Source organism: Vigna angularis, chromosome 10, assembly GCF_016808095.1.
Source record: "Vigna angularis cultivar LongXiaoDou No.4 chromosome 10, ASM1680809v1, whole genome shotgun sequence".
Lineage (NCBI taxonomy): Eukaryota > Viridiplantae > Streptophyta > Magnoliopsida > Fabales > Fabaceae > Vigna > Vigna angularis.
Genome location: NC_068979.1, coordinates 29,770,744 through 29,789,928, shown reverse-complemented (window position 1 = coordinate 29,789,928; position 19,185 = coordinate 29,770,744). Strand labels below are relative to the sequence as shown.

Here is a 19,185-nt window from a genome sequence, read left to right as displayed (position 1 = left end):
TGTGCCATTCATTATGCTCCACTATAGCCTCTTCATGAGCCAGTCAACAAGATCAAGAGAAGCTGCATCCCTCACTAAAATATTATAACCCCAAAGATAGTGCACAATGTCAAATCTAGCATAGAAGGGTACAAAAACTGCAACAGCAAAAGAGGAATCATTTGTCAAGCATTCTAGCAATTTCCCTAATAATTGTAGTTTTGCCCACTCCTTGAGGTCCAATCAACGACAAAGAAGCCCCATCCTTAATCAAATCTTGCAACAATATAACACTCCCTGAAAATTGCCCTGCCAGCTCAACGAGTTAGACCAATTAATTGTGCCTTTGTGATCTAACAATTTTAAGTATCTTTCTCGCTGCCTGTTTCTTCGAATTGGAAACATCAGACTTCGGAGGCCCCAATTCCAACTTCCCAGCCATTCAAATTTTCCAAAACAAACAGTAAACGCAAAATTCATCACCAGATAATCTCCAATAACCAATTAACACACAAAGACAAGAGGAACTTTTCCTAAATTATAAAACCAGGAAACTCCTAGCCATATTCCAGATCTCAAGGTCTCAGAGACACCTCAAACACCTTTGCCAATTGTTTCTTAACACTAGCCCGACAGTCTAATTTGATATGCGCCGTGGAATTGGATTGTGGCGTCAAATGTGTAACGTTGGTTGAGTTAACCTGAATCTGAAGCTGAAAAAACTCAGAGGAAGAGGAGGGAGAAAAGCTAGAAAAGATTGAGTGGGTCAGACCAAAAAAATACGTGACACATTACCATTAGTTAGCTCAGCCTAGTTTTAACGCCTTTAATTTTAAAAAATAAAAAATTATAATTTTTTTAAGGAGAAAAATAAAAATATACCAAAATTTGAAAGATGGACTAAAAACAAAATCATTTTATAGTTTATGAACTAAAAACATATTTAATCCTTTTTTTTATATTTTTTTTATGTTAATAACCTATTCAATTTGGTAAATATAATTTAAATGTTTTAACTTTCTTTGTTTATATTATTTAATTTATGGGTTTATTACTTTATTTTGTTTGTATTTACATGACAATGTATGTCACCATTTAAGGTAGTTATATTTTTGTCTAACAATATTTATAATTTAAATATTTTAGTGAATAAAAAAGACATGACAAACTTTTTTTACAAAAAGTGTTCAGATATATATAATTAAACTGAAACGTAGTTACAATTGAATCTATTTGTTGATATTTCAATATTTTATTAATATATCAATTATTATTTTTGTATGTTTTCTTTTATTCTCTTTATTATCCAATTTTTTATTTATTTAGTCTTATATTCCTTTTATTAAGACTTTGTTCACTCTCAATATATATTTGAATATATCTCTCATCACTAAACAATAATTTAGAGGACTAGAGACAGTTTTAGGGAGGGAAGGAAGAAAAAGAAATTAGAGTTTTAATGAAAGCATATAAAAATAATTATTTCTTGTGACATGGAAAATTCAGACTTCCCATCATCTACTGATCAATGTACTTGCTTGAATGCAAATCTTGCGACGAATAACTACACATATTGAATTGAACCAAAGTCAATATATATATAATTACCATGTCTCGAAGGGTTACTTAATTATTATTATCACATTTCCATTATCAACTCCACAAGCTAGCTAGTATTTGATGTTCTCACTATTGATCCTCAAAACATTGTTTATGAATGATTTGCCTTGATGCTCAGGCGAAAGGTAGCCCTTGTAGAAATCTGCTATCCCAATTGTTTTGAATAATGCTGGTGTTTCTGGAGTTACAAGAGAAGGTGCTGGACCTATGTTTCCATTCCATTCAGCACCACTGAATGTAGCTATGCTGAACCTTTCTTTCATTGAGTTCACCACTGCTCGATGCTCGATGCTCTTATATATCCCGTTTGTCACCACCTGTTAAACCATATACACATAGTAAAGGCAATAAAATTATAAAGAATTTTCAAGTTTATGAATCTTTATTAGTCTTAATTCACAACAATTTAAAATACGAAATAATAAGCTTTTTATACATTTTGTGTGTTAAGATGTAAATTTTAAGTTTAACTCAATTTTATAAAATTGATTTGTAAAACAAGGTTTGCATTCATTTTATATTATGAATTAATCGAGTGGTTCGATAGCGGATGAAATAATAGGTCCAACAAATATTAAATTTTGCTAGAATAGATTATAATACATAACTTTAATATCATATTAAGAAGTTGATTTTAAATCCAATTTAACTTTACAGAACCATTTGTAAAGTAAAATTTACTTTCATTTTATATTATGAATTGAACTTATCTCTAGTCGACATAAAACTTTTAACAATCACTAGTGCATTCAAGGCATATGTCCTCGGTTACTTACGCTTATAAACACTGGTTCTGTAACCGGTGCATATCCACACGAGATAAAAACTCTACCTCTTTTTGCCTCGGTTGTCAACCGAGTCAGTATCTCATATTCTCATGCCTCGGTTGGGACCTGAATCGAGGCAGTACAGTGAAAGCATTGAACCAACCTGAACCGAGGCAGTACAGTGAAAGCATTAAACCAAGTTGACTGTTGAAAGCAGAAAGCATTGAACACAAACAAAATCTGATAATGCACCTTGCAGGCAAATCCATTCAATGTTTGTGGAACTAAGAAAAGATCTTTCTTCTACAAACACGATATCATATCATATTTATTCAATATTACATAGAAGAAGAACAACAACAACACTAAAGTTTTGCAAGACCACCCAAACCACCACCCTCTTCAGGTTTGGAATCTACAGGTTCAGAAGGTGCAACAGCCTTGTCCTGATACTGGTGCAGATAATCGGCAGCTTTGTCCACGTACTGCCCTATGCCCTGCTGTTCGTCCAGCTTTCCATACTTCCCCGCCGCAGAGCTGCCGCGCCCAAAACACAGATCAAGCAAAAATCCCAAAGAAATCCAAACACAGATCAAACAAAAATCCGAGAACCAAATCTCACCTTCTCAGACCGAGACATTCTCCGCCGCAGAGCCGCCACGCCCTCCGCATTTGCCTCTGCCGCTTCTCCTCCTCCTCCGCCGTCATCAAACCCTAACTTGCACCACCACCATCAACATCAGAAAAACCCCAATCGCAACTTGTTCAACCTCCATGGCCGCCGCGAATCAGCAACCTCAGACGACGCCGCGAATCCACAACCATCAACATCAAACCCTAACGGCCACCGCTTGCTCTTCCCTCCAGAGGCGACGCACTCAGACGAGGTGGAAGCTGCACAGCCGTCGCACGACGAGGTGGTGGCTCCCGGCGGTAGGGTTTTCGCGAACAGCCGAAGGGATCTCGTTTTCGGAGGCAGCAACGACGAAGGGCTCGCCGATCTGGAGCAGCTTGGCGATCTGGAGCGGCGGAGGCAGCAGCAATGGAGGCAGCAGTGGCGGAGGCAGCGGCGGAGGCTACAGTAGAATGGGAGAGAACGGAGGGAAGAGTGGGAGAGCACGGCAGAGAAGAAGTGAGAGCACGAAAGATGTTGGGAGAAGTGAGAGCACGAGGGAGGGAAGAATAAGATGTTGGGCGATGGAAGTGAAAAATATCATCAGAGAAATTGAGAGTTAGTAGGAGCAAATGCCTCGGTTTTCATCAAAACCGAGGTAGTAGCAACTGGCAGGCGCAGGTGGCAAGAGTTGTATGCCTCGGTTTCCCCTAGAACCGAGTTAGTAGTGCCCTTTAGGCATCGGTTGCTGGGCAACTGAGTTAGTAGCTCTTATCAGTCCCATCAGTTGTCAACTGGAGCAGGTTTGGACACCAGTTTATGCCTCGGTTTTACGTAGAACCGAGTTAGTAGCACGCTTTAGGCACCGGTCATGGAACAACCGAAGCATATACTTAAGCTATTATTACGAATCTGCCACCGTGCTTTTATACGCTTCGGGTTCACTTAAACCGAAGCATATATTACGCTTTCTAATCCTTTTTTTTACTAGTGAATGTGTATCACGATTTAATTACCATGCATATACTTTGTGTTAAAGATGTAAATTTTAAATCTAACTCAACTTTATAAAATCGGCTTGTAAAATGAGATTTGTATTTGTTTTATATTATGAATTGATCGAGTTGTTTGTAGGTGAAACAATAAGTTTAATAAACCTTAAATTTTATTAAGATAGACTCTAACACATTATTCTGATACCATGTTAAGAAGTGAATTTTAAACTCATCTTAATCTTACAAAACTGTTTGTAAAGTGATGTTTACATTCAATTTATATTATGAATTAACCTTATCTTTAGTTGACGTGTAATACGTATTTTCAATATATTGTATCAAGATTCAACTAACATTTATACATCCACTAAATAAGGTTGGGAAAGGTTGGGAAATTGATAGTATGTAAGTGGAGGGAATCCTTACTTTATAAATTACTTTTGTAAAAATAAATCAAACTAATGTATATTGCTAATAGTTTAGTTTTGGTGCAGAATGATGGATGAAAAGGTATGTGTAGTGTAAATTTGAATGACTTACCTCCAAAACATCTCCAATAAAAACCATGAAAGCATTTGGGAGGGGATGAACAGGAAGCCATGTTCCATCTTTTTTGAGTTGGAGGCCTTCAACTTCATTGCCCTGGAGAAGGATGGTGAGTGCAGAAGCATCAGTGTGAGATTTTAGGCCAAGAACATTTTCTGGTTGGGGACATGGAGGATAGTAATTTATCCTTATTGCTTGTCCTGCTTCCCCTATTGACTCTTTCATTTCCTTTCCTCCTATATCAAGTGCTTCTCCAATAACACCATACAACTTCATGGCAAGCTCTCTCATCTCCTTGCAATACACCTCTAAATTCTCCCTGCAATGTTCAGCTTTATCTTATCAATGTTATTTTCAAAGAGATCAACTCATACATACATTTTATGTTAAGTTCAATAACACTAAATCATGGTCCACAATTGTAATTGTGATCAAGCGTCACTGTGATTTTCCTTTGGATACTATTATTTTGGCACTTAACAAATTTTCATATACATTTTACATCTATTATTTTACCCTTTCATTTTTTTCTTTATAATATAAAAATTGACTTTTTTAATGAGCAAAACATTCCTAAAAATGAGTTATCAAGTGATGCTTGGTAAACAAATATTTTTTCCCTTTTTATTTACGCAAATTATTATATATAGTACATTTATATGACCAAGTATCAAAATAATAAAGGTGATCATATTCAATTCTATATTTTAACTTTTATTGCAAAGATCTTAAAATATCTTTTAATGAGATTATTTTACTTTAAGAGATCCTATTATATCACGTATTTTTAAGTCCTTTATACTTGATAAGTTTTATAAGAATTACACTTTTTATATGATGAAATATTATTTGATTGTCTCCAAAATTATTATACAAAATTTTATTTTATTTTTAAATTGAATTATAAAGTGTTTTATTTTCATACTTTATAAAATCTATGTAAAATATATTTTTTAACATATGACATGTGAATGTTATCTTAAAATATACTATAAAATTCTGATTGTTACATGGATAACAATCCATGTGTTGTGTCATCTTTTGGAGAGGATAATGACTTTCATATGTTGTAGAAACTAAATATTTCATAATTTAGTTTAGAAAATAAAACACAATTGAAAAACATATTTAATTTTAATTTAATTATAAAAAATACTTTTTACTTTTCTATTTAGTACAGGACTAATACATTGCAAACATATCAAAATTTAATTTAAATACGAAACACGAGTTTTTATAACATTTTGGATATGAAAAATATATCCAATCCTTAATTAGTTTAATTATTATAATAAAATATTCTTCCCTTTCGATTTTTAAGATATAAGAGTGGAAAATTGAAGTCTTAAATTAAAAAATCTGCTCGTATTAATTTCCATAAGAAGAGAATTGAAATTTAGTGATTAAGAAAGGAGAAAAATATATTAAAGAGGACCTGAAAGGTAGGGGTAGATTAGGAAATAGGTGGGGCTTCCTTAAGTAAGATGGAAGAGTTAAAATGTAGAAGCCATCCACCCAATCGGACGGTTCATCTTTAGGCTTGGAAATCATTTGCCCAAATCCCTCCATATCTCCCTCTCTTTGCCAAAGCTTTTTCTTATCTTCCATTGAAAGATTGAACAGTTCTTCAGCTCCTCTCTTTACATCTTCCACCACTTCCATGTCAATTCCGTGATTAATAACCTGTTTTACAACATCACAATTATCAAAACTTTTATAATCTTCTACGTGCATATATATTATTAACGAACAGTTCTCCCTCTTACACCTTCAAAATCTTTATATTACTCTTTTCATTAATAATTACTAGCTTTTGAAAATCGGTTAAGACTTGATCGAGTTTTAAAAACTGATGATTATTAATTATACTTTATGATCACTTGATTAGTTAAGGATGGAACGGTCGATCATTCACTAAGAAAATAACCATTCAGCAAAGAAATAATTGATCAGTCTAAAACAATTAATAATTAATCTGGACAATAATAATTATTAATGAACAGTTAAGAAGAAGAATAATAATTGATAAGAGATTAACGAGCTCGACTATCGAACAAGGAAATGACCGATGAGTCCATTAATGAAAGAAGTAATATTGAAATTTGGGAGGTTTTGGAGATGCAAGCAGATAATAGAATGAAATGGATGTAAAAAAATTTGTATCTGAAAATAATATTGTGGTTCTTAAACAACTCAGAAGCACATGCATATTACTGTTGAGCAGTGTCTTGGTGTAATTACACTGAATTAAAAGGAAGTAAATTGACATTGATAATGATGGCATATTAGGTTTAATATGATTATAAGAAGAGAAGAAGGAAAAGAGAGAATAATATTGAGATAGGAACCTGAAAGAAACCCCATTGTTTGCATGCAAGGTGTAGGTTCTCCAGTTCAGGAGGCTTGAGTTCTTGAGGCAAGAACAACTTAGCTAGGTCAATGACGGGGATCTGATCAGACAGAGAGTGTGTGTTAAATAAAATTGGAGGGTCAATATTTGGAAGAACATATCTCTCTGGAACTTTGCTTAGTGCCTCCTTTGCTAGTTCTTTTACAGAAGGGTTTGATCCAATCTCTGCTATTTCTGCTTCCATAAGGCTATGCTGAATGTTCCCTTCTCTCTCTTCAAGACAAGAGAATGATGTCAAATATATGTGTCGATGTAGCTATATATATATTTACACATTATTAGCCATTTCTTTTAAAAAAATAGTAACACTTTCTTTTGTCTTCAAGTATTGCGATGACTTTTAACCTAATGGGTTGACTTCATACTTAACCTTGTGAGTTGGAAAATAATAACAAGAGAATCAAATGAAAAATATGAAATAGATAATTTTTTATGCAGTATTAATTGATTTTAATTAAAATTACACGTTGATCGTTCTCAAGATTAATTAAAAGAACTGAAATTAAGAAATTCAAATTGTGTACGTATGTGATGAAGAAAAATGGAATTAGGGTAATTTTGTTTTATTTATTGAAAGGACAGTTGAGGCTTAGCTATGATCCGTTGACCCCAAATTTAATTATGAGAATAATAATGAAATTAGGGATTCATGGCAAATAAAAGGGTAGAAAATGTATTATTGTGATTATGAATTCTTCTGCAAATGGCTTAGCTGGGGTGGCTTGTTTTCAGGCGCAGCCATGGGAACATTTGCGGAAGAAACGCATTTTCTACGCTGTGTTCCAATCACATGGCTTCAAATTTATGTCATATATATAGTTGGAAAAAAAATGCCTTTTATTAATTTGTAATAATAAAATATCTTAAGTTGGAATATAATTTAATATAATAATGTAAATCTTTCTGTTTTCTCTTTTCTTATCTCTATTTCTTGTTTATTTTTTGTTTTCTCATGTTTTGAATAAAAGTTCGACCAACCGTTTTAAGTAACCTCTATTAATGTTTATGACATTATCTAAGTAATTAAAATCTCTAATAAAAAAACTTCTAAATCATACTGCGTTAGTTAACTTGTCAAGGTGTTACTTTAAATGTAGTTGATTTGTTGAATTATGATAATACTTTTCTTAAGCGTGATAATAGTCAAATATTAACGTATTTAATTATATAAGTGAAAATACATGTGCGTTTTATTTTTCTTTAAAATTATTACTGTTTTTATTATTATAATTATAAATAAATGTGAATAGTTTTAATTTATTTTGTAAGAAATTTTTAATTTAAAAATATTAAGTTAAAAGAAAGCAATCAAATTAGAAAAAGTAATTAAATTTAAAGAAACAGCCATTTAAAAGATAAAATTAATAAAATAATTATTTTAATTTAATTTTTTTTTCATTTAAAATATAAAATTGGAAAATAAATGTAGACGGGAGAATTCTTTGTATGTAGAGAAATATAGAATTTAATTGGATAAAATAACACTAATGATTTTCTACGTTACTACGTGTTCAATAGTAGATTATCATGTATAGAATTCAATCGTACATTATTTATTTTGATTAAAAATGTTTATAAAATCATGAAAGGAAGGATTTTAATAAAAGAAAGCAATTGATAAAACATATATTATAATAAAATATAATATTAGTGACAGAGAAATTTACATTTTTGTGTCCGTCATGACTGGTTTGTTTAGTTTTTCTTTTCCTTTATCAAAACCTTTATAAAAAAAATTCGCTATAAATTTAAAAATTTAATAGTCAGTATTAGTGCTAAAAATAAAATTTGGTAATTAATATTTATTCTTATTATGAGAAATAAACCTTCTATTCCATTACTTGGGTGTGCTATGACAGAAAAGAACAAATTTCTCATATTGTATTCTTGAAGTGATAAACAAGGCAGAATAAATAATCATGATAAATTACACTAATCTTATTTTAAAAAATAAATTATTATTTGTGAACAACTAATTTTGGAGCATACTCTTCCTTGTCAATATCTGTTTTCATTAATTATTTTCGTTGTTGTAAGGAATGACATCTGCCATTGGTTTAGTTGTCAATAGCTTGCTTCAAGAAATAAATATCCATGCTTTGCAGATGTTGTTATTTTTTCCCATGTCTTTATCATTTAAGCACAATTTTTTTTCTTATTAAAAGCAACAACAAAAATATAAATTTATGTTATTATATTATATAATAATTAAAAAAGGAGTACAACGCTTATTAATCGTACAAGTTGGTGAACAGAAAGTTAAACAACGTAAATAAACTACAGTTTTCTAGTTTGACAAGTTTGTGCTTACGTTTCAATCACAAAAATCTTGTCCAACGTTGTTGAGTGCTGCCAACCATTTTCTTCCACAAGTTGAAGATTTGAAAATAAGAAATTAATAAAATCAGTCAAATTAATAAAATAAAACATGGGTATAAGTTAATTACGTTTTTCCAAAAAAAAAGTTAACAATATTTTTTACAGTGATGATGGTTAGCATATGTTTCTATCACATAATATAATATTTACTTTCACATTAATTATATTTATATTTTTATCATGATATTTTTTTGAAATGTACATATTTTGATTATCTTTTTAATGGTTGAAATAAGGGAAAGGAAAAAAAAATATTTATCTAACCCAATATCTTCTTGATCTGTAATATATCAACTTTTGGAAGTGTTTCCATCAAACAACTCCATTTAAACTGAATAGCCTTCACCGTTATTAATTTTATAACCTAATTCGCATTTCTCACCGAACAATCTTTCTATTTTTCACTCCTCTCCGAACCCTTCCCGCTCCTGGAGTATTATCACGAACCTAGGGTGGATGAAGGTACTCTCTCAGGGTCGAACTACGACTCCGAAACGAACGATGAAGGTGATTGCTTCATCAACGAAGGACAACGACATTGCTGTGTTATTATGCGACGACAGTTCGAGAGAGAAAGGGGGAAGAAGCAAGGGTTCGAGAGAGGGACAGCGACAGTGAAGAGGGCTCAGGAGAGGGACAGCGAGGCGAATAGGGCTTGAGAGAGGGACAATGAGAGCAAAGAGGGCTCCAGAGAGAGATGTGAAATCGCGAGGGTTTGAGAGAGAGATCAAATAGGGTTCGAGGGATAGAGAGAAGATCAGGGGTTTTGAGAAGAATAGGGTTCGAGGAAGAGAGAAAAGCTAGAGGGTTTTGAGAAGAATAGGCTTTGAGGTTCGGTTGGCTTCATTTTAATCAGAATTTTTTTAAGTAAATCATTTTTTCGTATGTAACATTGGTAGCTAAAACGTGGATAGAGTTACGTACAAATAATTGGAACTATATACGGATTTAACCTTAGATAACTTTTTCACCATCACGCGTCAACATTATATACGACTTTTATATACGGATTTGTCGTATGTAAAAATCCCTATATAATATCCGTATATAATTTTCTTTTTAAAATCCGTATATAATATCCGTATGTAATATATATATTATATACGGATTATAATCCGTATGTAATAGCCATATTTCTTGTAGTGACAATACCACACAAAATCATAATAAATATCCCCATCTTCATACATACAATTATGTTACTCATAAGCATAACCAATGATGATACAAATCAATACCAAACATCTAAAAAGAAGAAACAAAGGTAGTATACAGACTCACATTCAACCCAAAACCTCTTGCACAAAAATAACACTTAACGCCTAACTTTTCACAACTCATATTAAACACTAAACTAAAAACAACTTACCAAATTCTATTTTATTGTTTTCTTCTCTTATTCTATATATGTAGCGACACAAAACTTAAAAAATCTTACTTAAATTCTTTTATCATTTAGTTTAAAAAACAAAAGACATATTTGATATAGATTATTTTAACGTTTGGTTTATATAGTAACTAAGTACACAACTTTTCAACAAAGCGCCCATGGCCTAATGGATAAGGCGCTTGACTTCTAATCAAGCGATTGTGGGTTCGAGTCCCACTGGGCGTGTATCTTTTGTTTTAATCGAGTAAATTTCCTTTTTATTCATCTTCTATATCTCTCTGTAACTGTTCAATTGTTCTATCACTAAAACCAAATTATAGTACTACATGGGTAAAAAATTATTTGAGTTAAAGACGATTTTAACCTGTTAGTAACTTTTTACTATATCATGGGTAAAAAATTATATTCATTATAAATCATCAACTTTTATTTTTAAATTTTCATCCATAAGAAAATTTGCATTTTACTCTTCCCTTAAAATTCTATATATCTATATCACCTTATTTTACTTTTCAAAATACTTTTCTATCAATAGAATGAAAAAAAGTATTAGAGAGGAAAAGAGTAAATAAAATTATTAGATCCAATAATTAGTCACAGTTTATAGTACTTTTTCAAATTTCTTTCTCCAGAGTTCTTTAATGCCCTCTTTCTACTAGTTAAGTTGTTCTAAACTCTTTTTTGGCTTAAAAGTAAAAGGTGAATATTTTTACAGCAGCAAAGAAACACTTTTAAAAATAACTTGTATGTAAACTAATTTTAATTTCCAGAATGTTAATTTAATTTTTTTTTATAATTTTTTATGAAGAAAATTGTCCATGCATAAATTAAGGATGGTAGGTCTCACAAGAAACATTTAATAACTCTTCTTAGTTCCAATATTCTTGGCATATAAGATTCTAACTTCCTATCACATAACAACTACTTGTATCTACTTCAATCCATATCTTGTATTTAAGTATGTTTCCCTGAATGAAAGAAGGAAATTGAATCTAAGTAGGAGTTAGGTGATTTTGGATCTTGAGAACATTATTTATATATGACTTAGGTTTGCCAAAATGCTGGGGTGAAAGGTATCCCTTGTAGAAATCTGCAACCCCAATTGTTTTGAACAAAGGTGGTGTTTGAGGAGTGACAAGAGTTGGTGCTGGACCTATGCTATCACTCCACCCTGGACCATAGAATGTAGCTATGGAGACTCTCTCTTTCTCAGAGTTAACCACTGCTCGATGCATCCTGCTCCTATATATTCCATTTGTCATTACCTGTAAAACCATGCATAGCTTAGGCTTCAAAACACAATTTATGATTCATGTTAATCTCATGTTATGTTAATATCATGTAACTAATGTTAAGTTAAGAAGTGAACTTTAAATCTAACTCAACTTTACGAACTGGTTTATAAGGTAAGATTTGTACTCATTTATATATTATAAATTGACTTTATTTCTAATTGATGTGAGACTTCCAACATATCCTCATGTCGAGTATATACCGTGAAGCTAGACATATGTGGTTCGATAACAGCCCGATAGCGAATAGAACAATATGTCCCATAAACATCGCTAGGATAGACTCTAACCTGACTCTGATACCATGTTAAGAAGTAAACTTTAAACTTAACTCAATTCTACAAAACCGATATTAAATCTATATAAAAATGAGTTAGTTAAGATTGAGTGATACTTGACTCAACTATAAATAAGATTTAGTTCAAGGATGAAATTGAATAATGAGATAACCTAAACCAATAAACACTTGTACTAATAAAGATTTTGAAAAGAAAGCCACAAATCTTTGCTCTAAAACGAATATATCAAAGGAATATGTCATAATAATGTGATTAAGATTAAAAAATAAATAAAATTGGCAATGAAAGTTGAATTAGTTACCTCCATAACATCTCCAAGACTAATGATGAAAGCATTTGGAAGGGGTTGAATAGGAAGCCATGTTCCATCTTTGTTTATTTGAAGGCCTTGAACTTCATTGGCTTGGAGAAGAATGGTGAGGGCAGATCCATCAGTGTGAGGTTTTAGGCCAAGGACAGTTTCTGGTTGGGGACAAGGAGGATAATAATTTATCCTTATTGATTGCCCTCCTTCACCTAATGACTCCTTAATATCCCTTACTTCAATACCTAGTGCTTTTCCTATAAGGACAAAGATCTTGATGCCAAGCTCTCTCATCTTTATACAATAATCCTCTAAATTTTCCCTGTACCCATTGTCATCAAATGATTTTAAATATAATTAACCCAGCAATTAATTATATTTACTTTACTTCTCCCGCCTCTCAATCATTCCAAACCAAGGTAATAATAAACTTTTACATAACTAATCTTAACAATTAAAATTTATTTATTTTAGAGTTAAATATGTTTTTTTTTTCTAAATTGAGATGAAATTAGAATTGAATTTTTAATTTTTTGGTCTCTTGAAAATAAATGGATACATTTTTTTTAACTTAATTACTTTTTTAACTTAATTATGTTAAATTTTTTTTATGTGTCAAATGTGTTTTTCAACTAATATTGAAGCGAAAATGTGTCAAATGGTATAAACAACTCAAATACTAGTATAATACGTGTTTGGCATCTAATAGAATTAACGTAATTGAATTAAAATGATTATATCTGTTCATTTATAAAGTTTGGAGATCAAAATGTATCAAAATTTCAAATAAGAACGATTACAATTTTGCATTGAAGTTCTAATAATAAAAACATATTTAACCCTTTATTTTATGTGTCTACCACACTTAATAACTTTATATTACTTATGAGATAAGATTTAAAACAAACAATATCTTGGATGAAGAGTGATTAACTTCAAAGATGTTATTTAGCGAACTTCGATTCAAAACATTGACGTTTATCATAAGGTCGATATTGAAGTTCTAAAATGAATCATCGATGTCTTTAAGAGATGAACTTTTATTCCCTTTCGACCTTAACTAAGAATTTATGTTTTTACTATGTTGAATCATTTTATATCACTTAGAAGTTAAAGATAGAAAGAAGAATAATTATTTATACAGTTTTTAGTCTCTGACTTTTAAACAATATATAAAACCGTTCTGAGTGGTAAGAAAATTTTATAATAATGATAATCAATAATTAAGAAAAAGAGAGAGAACCTGAATGGCAGTGGTATGTTAGGGAAAAGGTGTTGCTTCCTTAAATGAGTTGGAAGTGTAAGAATGTAAAACAAATCTACCCAGTCTGATGAACCTTCTTTTGAACCCAGCGTTCCACCAAACCCTTCCATATCTCCTGGTTTTTGCCAAAGCTTTTTTTTCTCTTCCATTGAAAGCTTGAACAGTTCTTCAGCACCTCGCTTCACATCTTCCACCAATTTCATGCCAACTCCATGATTAACCAGCTGGATTACATAGCCACAATTTATTTATAGACATTGAAATGAAAAGGGAGGGAAGAGATGAAGATGGTAACCTGAAAAAAACCCCATTGTTTGCATGCAAGGTGAAGCTTTTGAAGTTCAGAACCCTTCACTTCTTCAGACAGCAACTTGTTTAGGTCAATGACAGGAAGCTGCGGCAGAGAGTCTGTGTTAAATGAGATTGAAGGGTGAATTTCTGGTTGAAAGTATCTCTCTGTGGTTGCTATTTCTTTCACAGATTCAGTGAGAAGAGAAGATCCCAGCTTTGGTTCTTCTGGTTCCATCATCACAGATCCCTAGATTCAGATGGCTTCTCTCTGATCTCAATGTTTAAGACTTTAATGGGAGAGATTTTTCAAAGACATGAGTCCGATAGTTGAGGCTTTTCGTCTTTTGTTGACCACATCAATGGATATAAGAAACAAACGTCAATGTAGCTTATTCAATGGGTAGTCAATTATTAATTTAGTTTTATTCAAACGAATGGAAAATAAGATCATTGTTTATCTGTAGTTATTTTTCATGAATTATATCATCTTAATATTAAGTTCTATTTCAAATAATAATTTGATATTAAATCATCAACTATTTTATAATATTTAGAAAGTTTAGGAATTAATTTATACTTTTTATAAACTCAAAATCTAAATCAAATTTAATCTTGTTTTGATTTTTCATTCATTAATAAACCTAATTATCATTTAAAAGAAAGCAGTTCATTTCATTTCGACTTATTAGCTATCACTATAATTTTTTTTAAATAATTACCCATTTTAGTGAAGGAAAATAATTATTAAGATCAATTTAAATATTAATTTATAAACTAAAGATTATCGGTAACTAAAATAATTATCTAAATTATCACTAATATTAGTTATTAAAGTTCTTACTATTAAAGAAATTAGTTTTTAAATTAGTCTGTAACTAAAAATTGGTATCTAAAAATTGGTATCTAAATATTTTTTATTTCTTCAAATTTTACTACTAAAAAATGTTATTTAGTGGAGGTTTTTTTTTCGATTTGTGAGAGTTTTACTTTCCGTAAAGTAATTTCCGGGAGTTTTTTAAACTATTACCGTTTGAGTTGCCACAACCTATCTATGGGGGTTTTCTGCGACTCCTAATATCACATTCAATTTTCAGAGATTTTTCTGCGGAGGGTAAAAACCTCCTCTATTCCTGACTATTATTTTGTGGGAATTTTTAACCTTCTTTATTTTTAACTATTTGATTACAAAAAGTACTTGTATTTTTTACACTATTTTTTGGGATTAATATATGCTATTCAATTTAACAATTATACTATAGAAGTTGTAGCCTCTCTCATTTGTATTATTTAGTTTGAAGTTTATTATTTTATTTTGTTATTTAATTTACGTTACCGATTGAGTTTTTGAGTTGTTTATATTTTTGGGTCAAAAATATTTATTTGTAACAATATTAAAACATATTAATATAACAAAAGACATGACAAATTCATATAATTTCATTGTCAAAATTATTATATTAACATAAAAGCAACTTAAAATAAAACTCATCCTTACAATTTAATCAATAAGTACTCAAAATTCATAATAAATTAAATATAGTTTTATCTTAAAAAGTATTATAAATTCTCTAAATATTACTTCGATCAGATGATTGTTTTATATCGAAAGGACACTCGAGCTTATTTATAATTTCCTCAAAATAACTCCCTCTAAATAATTTGTTTTTGTAGTGTAAGGAGACATTTTATAAATTTAAAATCATGAATTAATCTAATATTCGATTTAGATTGATTTAAATACGGAATATTATTCAATAATAATACTTGAATAAATAATTTTAATATTTAATTTATTTGTTTAATAAATTATCTTGATACTTTAATTTTTAATTAATATTTTTATAATAATATTTGATAAAATAGGTAAGCACGTTGCACTCTTATAATATAAAATAATACGTTCACTCCTTCTTGTTATTGTACTGTAATAAATGTATAACATTTTAAATTTATGATATTGTCTGACTCTTTGAATGGAGGTGTGGAATAACATGAAATAAAATGTTGCTAAATATGGGCGAAGATGTTAGCATAATTAACTTCTTTGCACATGGTTTGTTGGGTGGCTTATTTTCCGGAACAACAAGGAATAGTACACGTGGCATTTTCTTCCTTGCACGTAACTTGTTCCATGCACATGGGTGTCTGTCTGAGGTGGTATGAATTTTTTGTGATGGCCCACCGAATAGTAGTTTTATTAATTAGCTTATTTATGGTGATCACGTGATTGTCTAAAAGAAAAATGATTCCATATACGATGTTTGTATTTTACCCATTAATATGATTTATTTTAGCCAAACAAAGTTGTAGGGACGGTGAATGTTAAGAGGTGGACTAATTAAATCTTATAAAAGCTTTTTATAAACAGTAAATATTGTTAGGTCGTTTAATTATAGTTATAATACTATGTTAAAAAATGAATTTTAAGTCTAATTCAATTTTATAAAATCAGAGTTTGTAAAATGAGGTTTGTATTTATTTATATATTATAGATTTATTTTTAAGCGATGTGAGACTTTCGACGGTGATATAGTTAAAAATGATATAGTTAAAAAGAAGTTAAAACATTCGATAAGGAGACCTCTGATGGAAGTTTCCTTCTATGTCCCTTGAGTGATATTAAGAAGTAGATTCTCAAAGGTAGAAATTAGATGTACTATCAAACTATGAGAGTGGTAAAAGCCTTCGTCCATGTGGGTTGAATTTTAGTTTCATTAAGAAATTTTGTGAGAATACTGAAACGAAAGTATTACATGCTTTAAACACTTTTCTGTGTGGGAAATGACAAAGAGGGAAGTAACACATCCTTCTTAATACCTGAGTATTAACCAAAATTTTTTTGTTGTATCCTATAAATTTCCACAATATACTATGAATAAGTTCTTAAAAATAATAATCATTCACATATATTGTGAAACCGATCTTGTTCATGTTCTCAATCATCATCTACTTGTTTGAGATTATAAAAATTGAGTACTCTCTTTCCATGCAGGTGAAGTAGGTTCAGTTCTTAACAGGGTTATATACAATACTCTCATATTCGTTGTCTTTTAGACTCTTTCTCCTCTCTTTCCATGCAACCAAACACCTCTTAAAATAGTTACTTGAAATTACAAGCTTGAGCATGCTAATCTGTTATATCATGGGGTGATCTATCAGCAGCTAAAACAGGATAATATACTTTTTTATGGCGTGGTTAGTTGCTTAAAATTCTAATTTCAGATTGTGAAACTTGCGAAATCGTATAGAATCTAATTGTATAGACAAGGGAAGAATTGAAGAAACATTTTACTTTTTGTGAACATGATTATGTACAAAGTCTGTTTGTACTGGTGATTGGCCTTTTGAGGCTATTAGAGAGAGTAAAGTAAAATTCTACTCTTCCTATTTTCTCGCTTGAGAGATAGCCTGCCTCAGGTATTTGAAAGCTTGCTGATAATTTAAGAAACCCAAAAACCAGAAGTCGAAGTTGTCCACTGTAACTATTTCTATGTACTTTTGTGAAGGCTTCTTCACATGATGACTTTGGTTAACACACCTTATCTTTTCAAGTGGGATCAAAACCTGCAATCATAAATATAGTTTTCAAATTTCATGTTAGAAAACATTAAGAGAAACATATATATCAGTGTGTATATGTATTTGTGTGTGTTACCTTGTAATGCATTCTGATCAAATGACCATTGGAAGAATATGCCTTGATTGATCTCTCACTGCAAAAGGCAACTTTATCAGTGGATATGAATAACAGTCCTGCTAGAGGACCAGATGTGGTTGATATGTAACACTGAGATGCTTTTAGCAGTTTCTCTCCATTTTTTACACTGAATAGTTGCATGAACACTTTTTCCACTCCTCCAACTTGAAGAATTCTAGTTCCTAAGCTTAGTTTTCCTTTTACTGTATCAGTTATTCTTGGCCCAAGTTTCACTGCATATCACCAAAACATTATCATAAAACTGCAACTTTATTGAGTAACTATGTATATATATATATACACTAAGCTCTTCCTGAATTAAAAAGATATGTATAAAAAGAAAACATACCATGTTCTCTGAGTCCAGTTGCAAAGCTGTTGGTTTTTCTCCCAAGCTTGTTCACCCTGTTAAGAACTGAACCTACTTCACCTGAAAAATTAAACAAATAAATTAGTGTTTTTAATATAATCATACACCTTCATTGAAGACTTGATCAAGTAAATAACTTTTCTTTCATTTTGTAACTAAAGAATTGATCAAAGAACCATATAATAAATGATATATGTAATATCTCACCTTGTTTTGAGGTTGTTGTAGATGTGTTGTATTGGGTAGCAGGATCAGGTAAGTATCTATGTTGTGATTTTTTATCACCCAGGTATGCTGCTGAAGAGAATGGAAATCCAATTAGCATCTCTTGAAGAAAGGCTGCCATATCTAACCTTAAATTAGATCTCTTCTTCTGTGATCTTCAATTAGATATACCAAGTTTGGTGGATGAGGCCTTGTGGTCAGAAGATATATATATATATATAGCAATGAAAACATGGAAGATGAATCTTGAGCTTTTTTTCAGATGAGTCATATGCTTGTCATCATGAAAAATAAAGGGAAAATGGTTATTCTGTGGTTGGAGATAACTTTTTGCGCTTACTTTTATCACAAAATGAATGTCATGCTAAAGGTCCTCGTCAAGATTAACAAAAAGAAAGATCATTACCAAAAGTTGATATAATGAGTATGATAAATATGGTAACTTCTTAGTGAGCAAGGCTTGATGATGATGGCATTAATGATTATTTATTGATTATGAAAAATGAAAATAAATAGGTACAACAGTTAGAATATTGAGGTCGGTTAAGCTGATTAGTCGGTTCCTTTCAGGGCAATCATGCTTTATTCAAAATTATAATGAAATGATCTCTTCAAAAGCTCTTTGCCATAAAATATATTAAAGGGGAAGCTTTTTGTGAATAGTAATAAGCTTTCTCACAATATATTTTGGGAACATGTCATGTTTAGTTTGAATATTTTATGACATATACCAGACATAATACG

The 19,185-nt window shown here is 30.9% G+C and overlaps 3 protein-coding genes and 1 non-coding gene across 4 annotated transcripts; 1 reads left to right on the top strand and 3 right to left on the bottom strand.

Annotated features, from left to right (window-relative positions):
- Positions 1 to 1,379: 1,379 nt before the first annotated feature.
- LOC108335004 (thebaine 6-O-demethylase-like) lies at positions 1,380 to 7,184 on the bottom strand. The gene is made up of 4 exons (XM_017570922.2): positions 6,869 to 7,184; positions 5,956 to 6,203; positions 4,515 to 4,839; positions 1,380 to 1,916 (listed from the first exon to the last, which is right to left on the bottom strand). Exons 1-4 carry the CDS (start codon positions 7,112 to 7,114, stop codon positions 1,650 to 1,652), a joined length of 1,086 nt encoding a protein of 361 aa, XP_017426411.1. The 5' UTR covers positions 7,115 to 7,184; the 3' UTR covers positions 1,380 to 1,649.
- A 3,667-nt stretch (positions 7,185 to 10,851) lies between these two features.
- Positions 10,852 to 10,924, top strand: TRNAR-UCU (transfer RNA arginine (anticodon UCU)). Its single transcript has one exon. It is a non-coding gene; the product is annotated as a tRNA-Arg (tRNA).
- A 616-nt stretch (positions 10,925 to 11,540) lies between these two features.
- Positions 11,541 to 14,500, bottom strand: LOC108335343 (codeine O-demethylase). The gene is made up of 4 exons (XM_017571342.2): positions 14,154 to 14,500; positions 13,838 to 14,082; positions 12,592 to 12,916; positions 11,541 to 11,964 (listed from the first exon to the last, which is right to left on the bottom strand). The coding sequence occupies exons 1-4, from the start codon at positions 14,385 to 14,387 to the stop codon at positions 11,692 to 11,694; spliced, it is 1,077 nt and encodes a 358-aa protein (XP_017426831.1). The 5' UTR covers positions 14,388 to 14,500; the 3' UTR covers positions 11,541 to 11,691.
- Positions 14,501 to 17,421: 2,921 nt separating this feature from the next.
- LOC108335466 (GEM-like protein 4) lies at positions 17,422 to 18,870 on the bottom strand. The gene is made up of 4 exons (XM_017571487.2): positions 18,424 to 18,870; positions 18,196 to 18,276; positions 17,805 to 18,079; positions 17,422 to 17,713 (listed from the first exon to the last, which is right to left on the bottom strand). The coding sequence occupies exons 1-4, from the start codon at positions 18,560 to 18,562 to the stop codon at positions 17,534 to 17,536; spliced, it is 675 nt and encodes a 224-aa protein (XP_017426976.1). The 5' UTR covers positions 18,563 to 18,870; the 3' UTR covers positions 17,422 to 17,533.
- Between the last annotated feature and the right edge of the window lie 315 nt (positions 18,871 to 19,185).

Excerpts from the sequence above, each read along its gene's own strand:
- LOC108335004 (XM_017570922.2), bottom strand. The coding sequence starts at position 7,114 with ATGGAAGCAGAAATAGCAGAGATTGGATCAAACCCTTCTGTAAAAGAA. Across the intron at positions 4,840-5,955 it reads AATCTACCCCTACCTTTCAG|GGAGAATTTAGAGGTGTATT; the intron begins GTCCTCTTTAAT and ends TGAACATTGCAG. Across the intron at positions 1,917-4,514 it reads TTATTGGAGATGTTTTGGAG|GTGGTGACAAACGGGATATA; the intron begins GTAAGTCATTCA and ends ATGGTTTAACAG.
- LOC108335343 (XM_017571342.2), bottom strand. The coding sequence starts at position 14,387 with ATGATGGAACCAGAAGAACCAAAGCTGGGATCTTCTCTTCTCACTGAA. Across the intron at positions 14,083-14,153 it reads AACAATGGGGTTTTTTTCAG|CTGGTTAATCATGGAGTTGG; the intron begins GTTACCATCTTC and ends TATGTAATCCAG. Across the intron at positions 11,965-12,591 it reads GTCTTGGAGATGTTATGGAG|GTAATGACAAATGGAATATA; the intron begins GTAACTAATTCA and ends ATGGTTTTACAG.
- LOC108335466 (XM_017571487.2), bottom strand. The coding sequence starts at position 18,562 with ATGGCAGCCTTTCTTCAAGAGATGCTAATTGGATTTCCATTCTCTTCA. Across the intron at positions 18,080-18,195 it reads AACTGGACTCAGAGAACATG|TGAAACTTGGGCCAAGAATA; the intron begins GTATGTTTTCTT and ends GGTGATATGCAG. Across the intron at positions 17,714-17,804 it reads TGATCAGAATGCATTACAAG|GTTTTGATCCCACTTGAAAA; the intron begins GTAACACACACA and ends TTATGATTGCAG.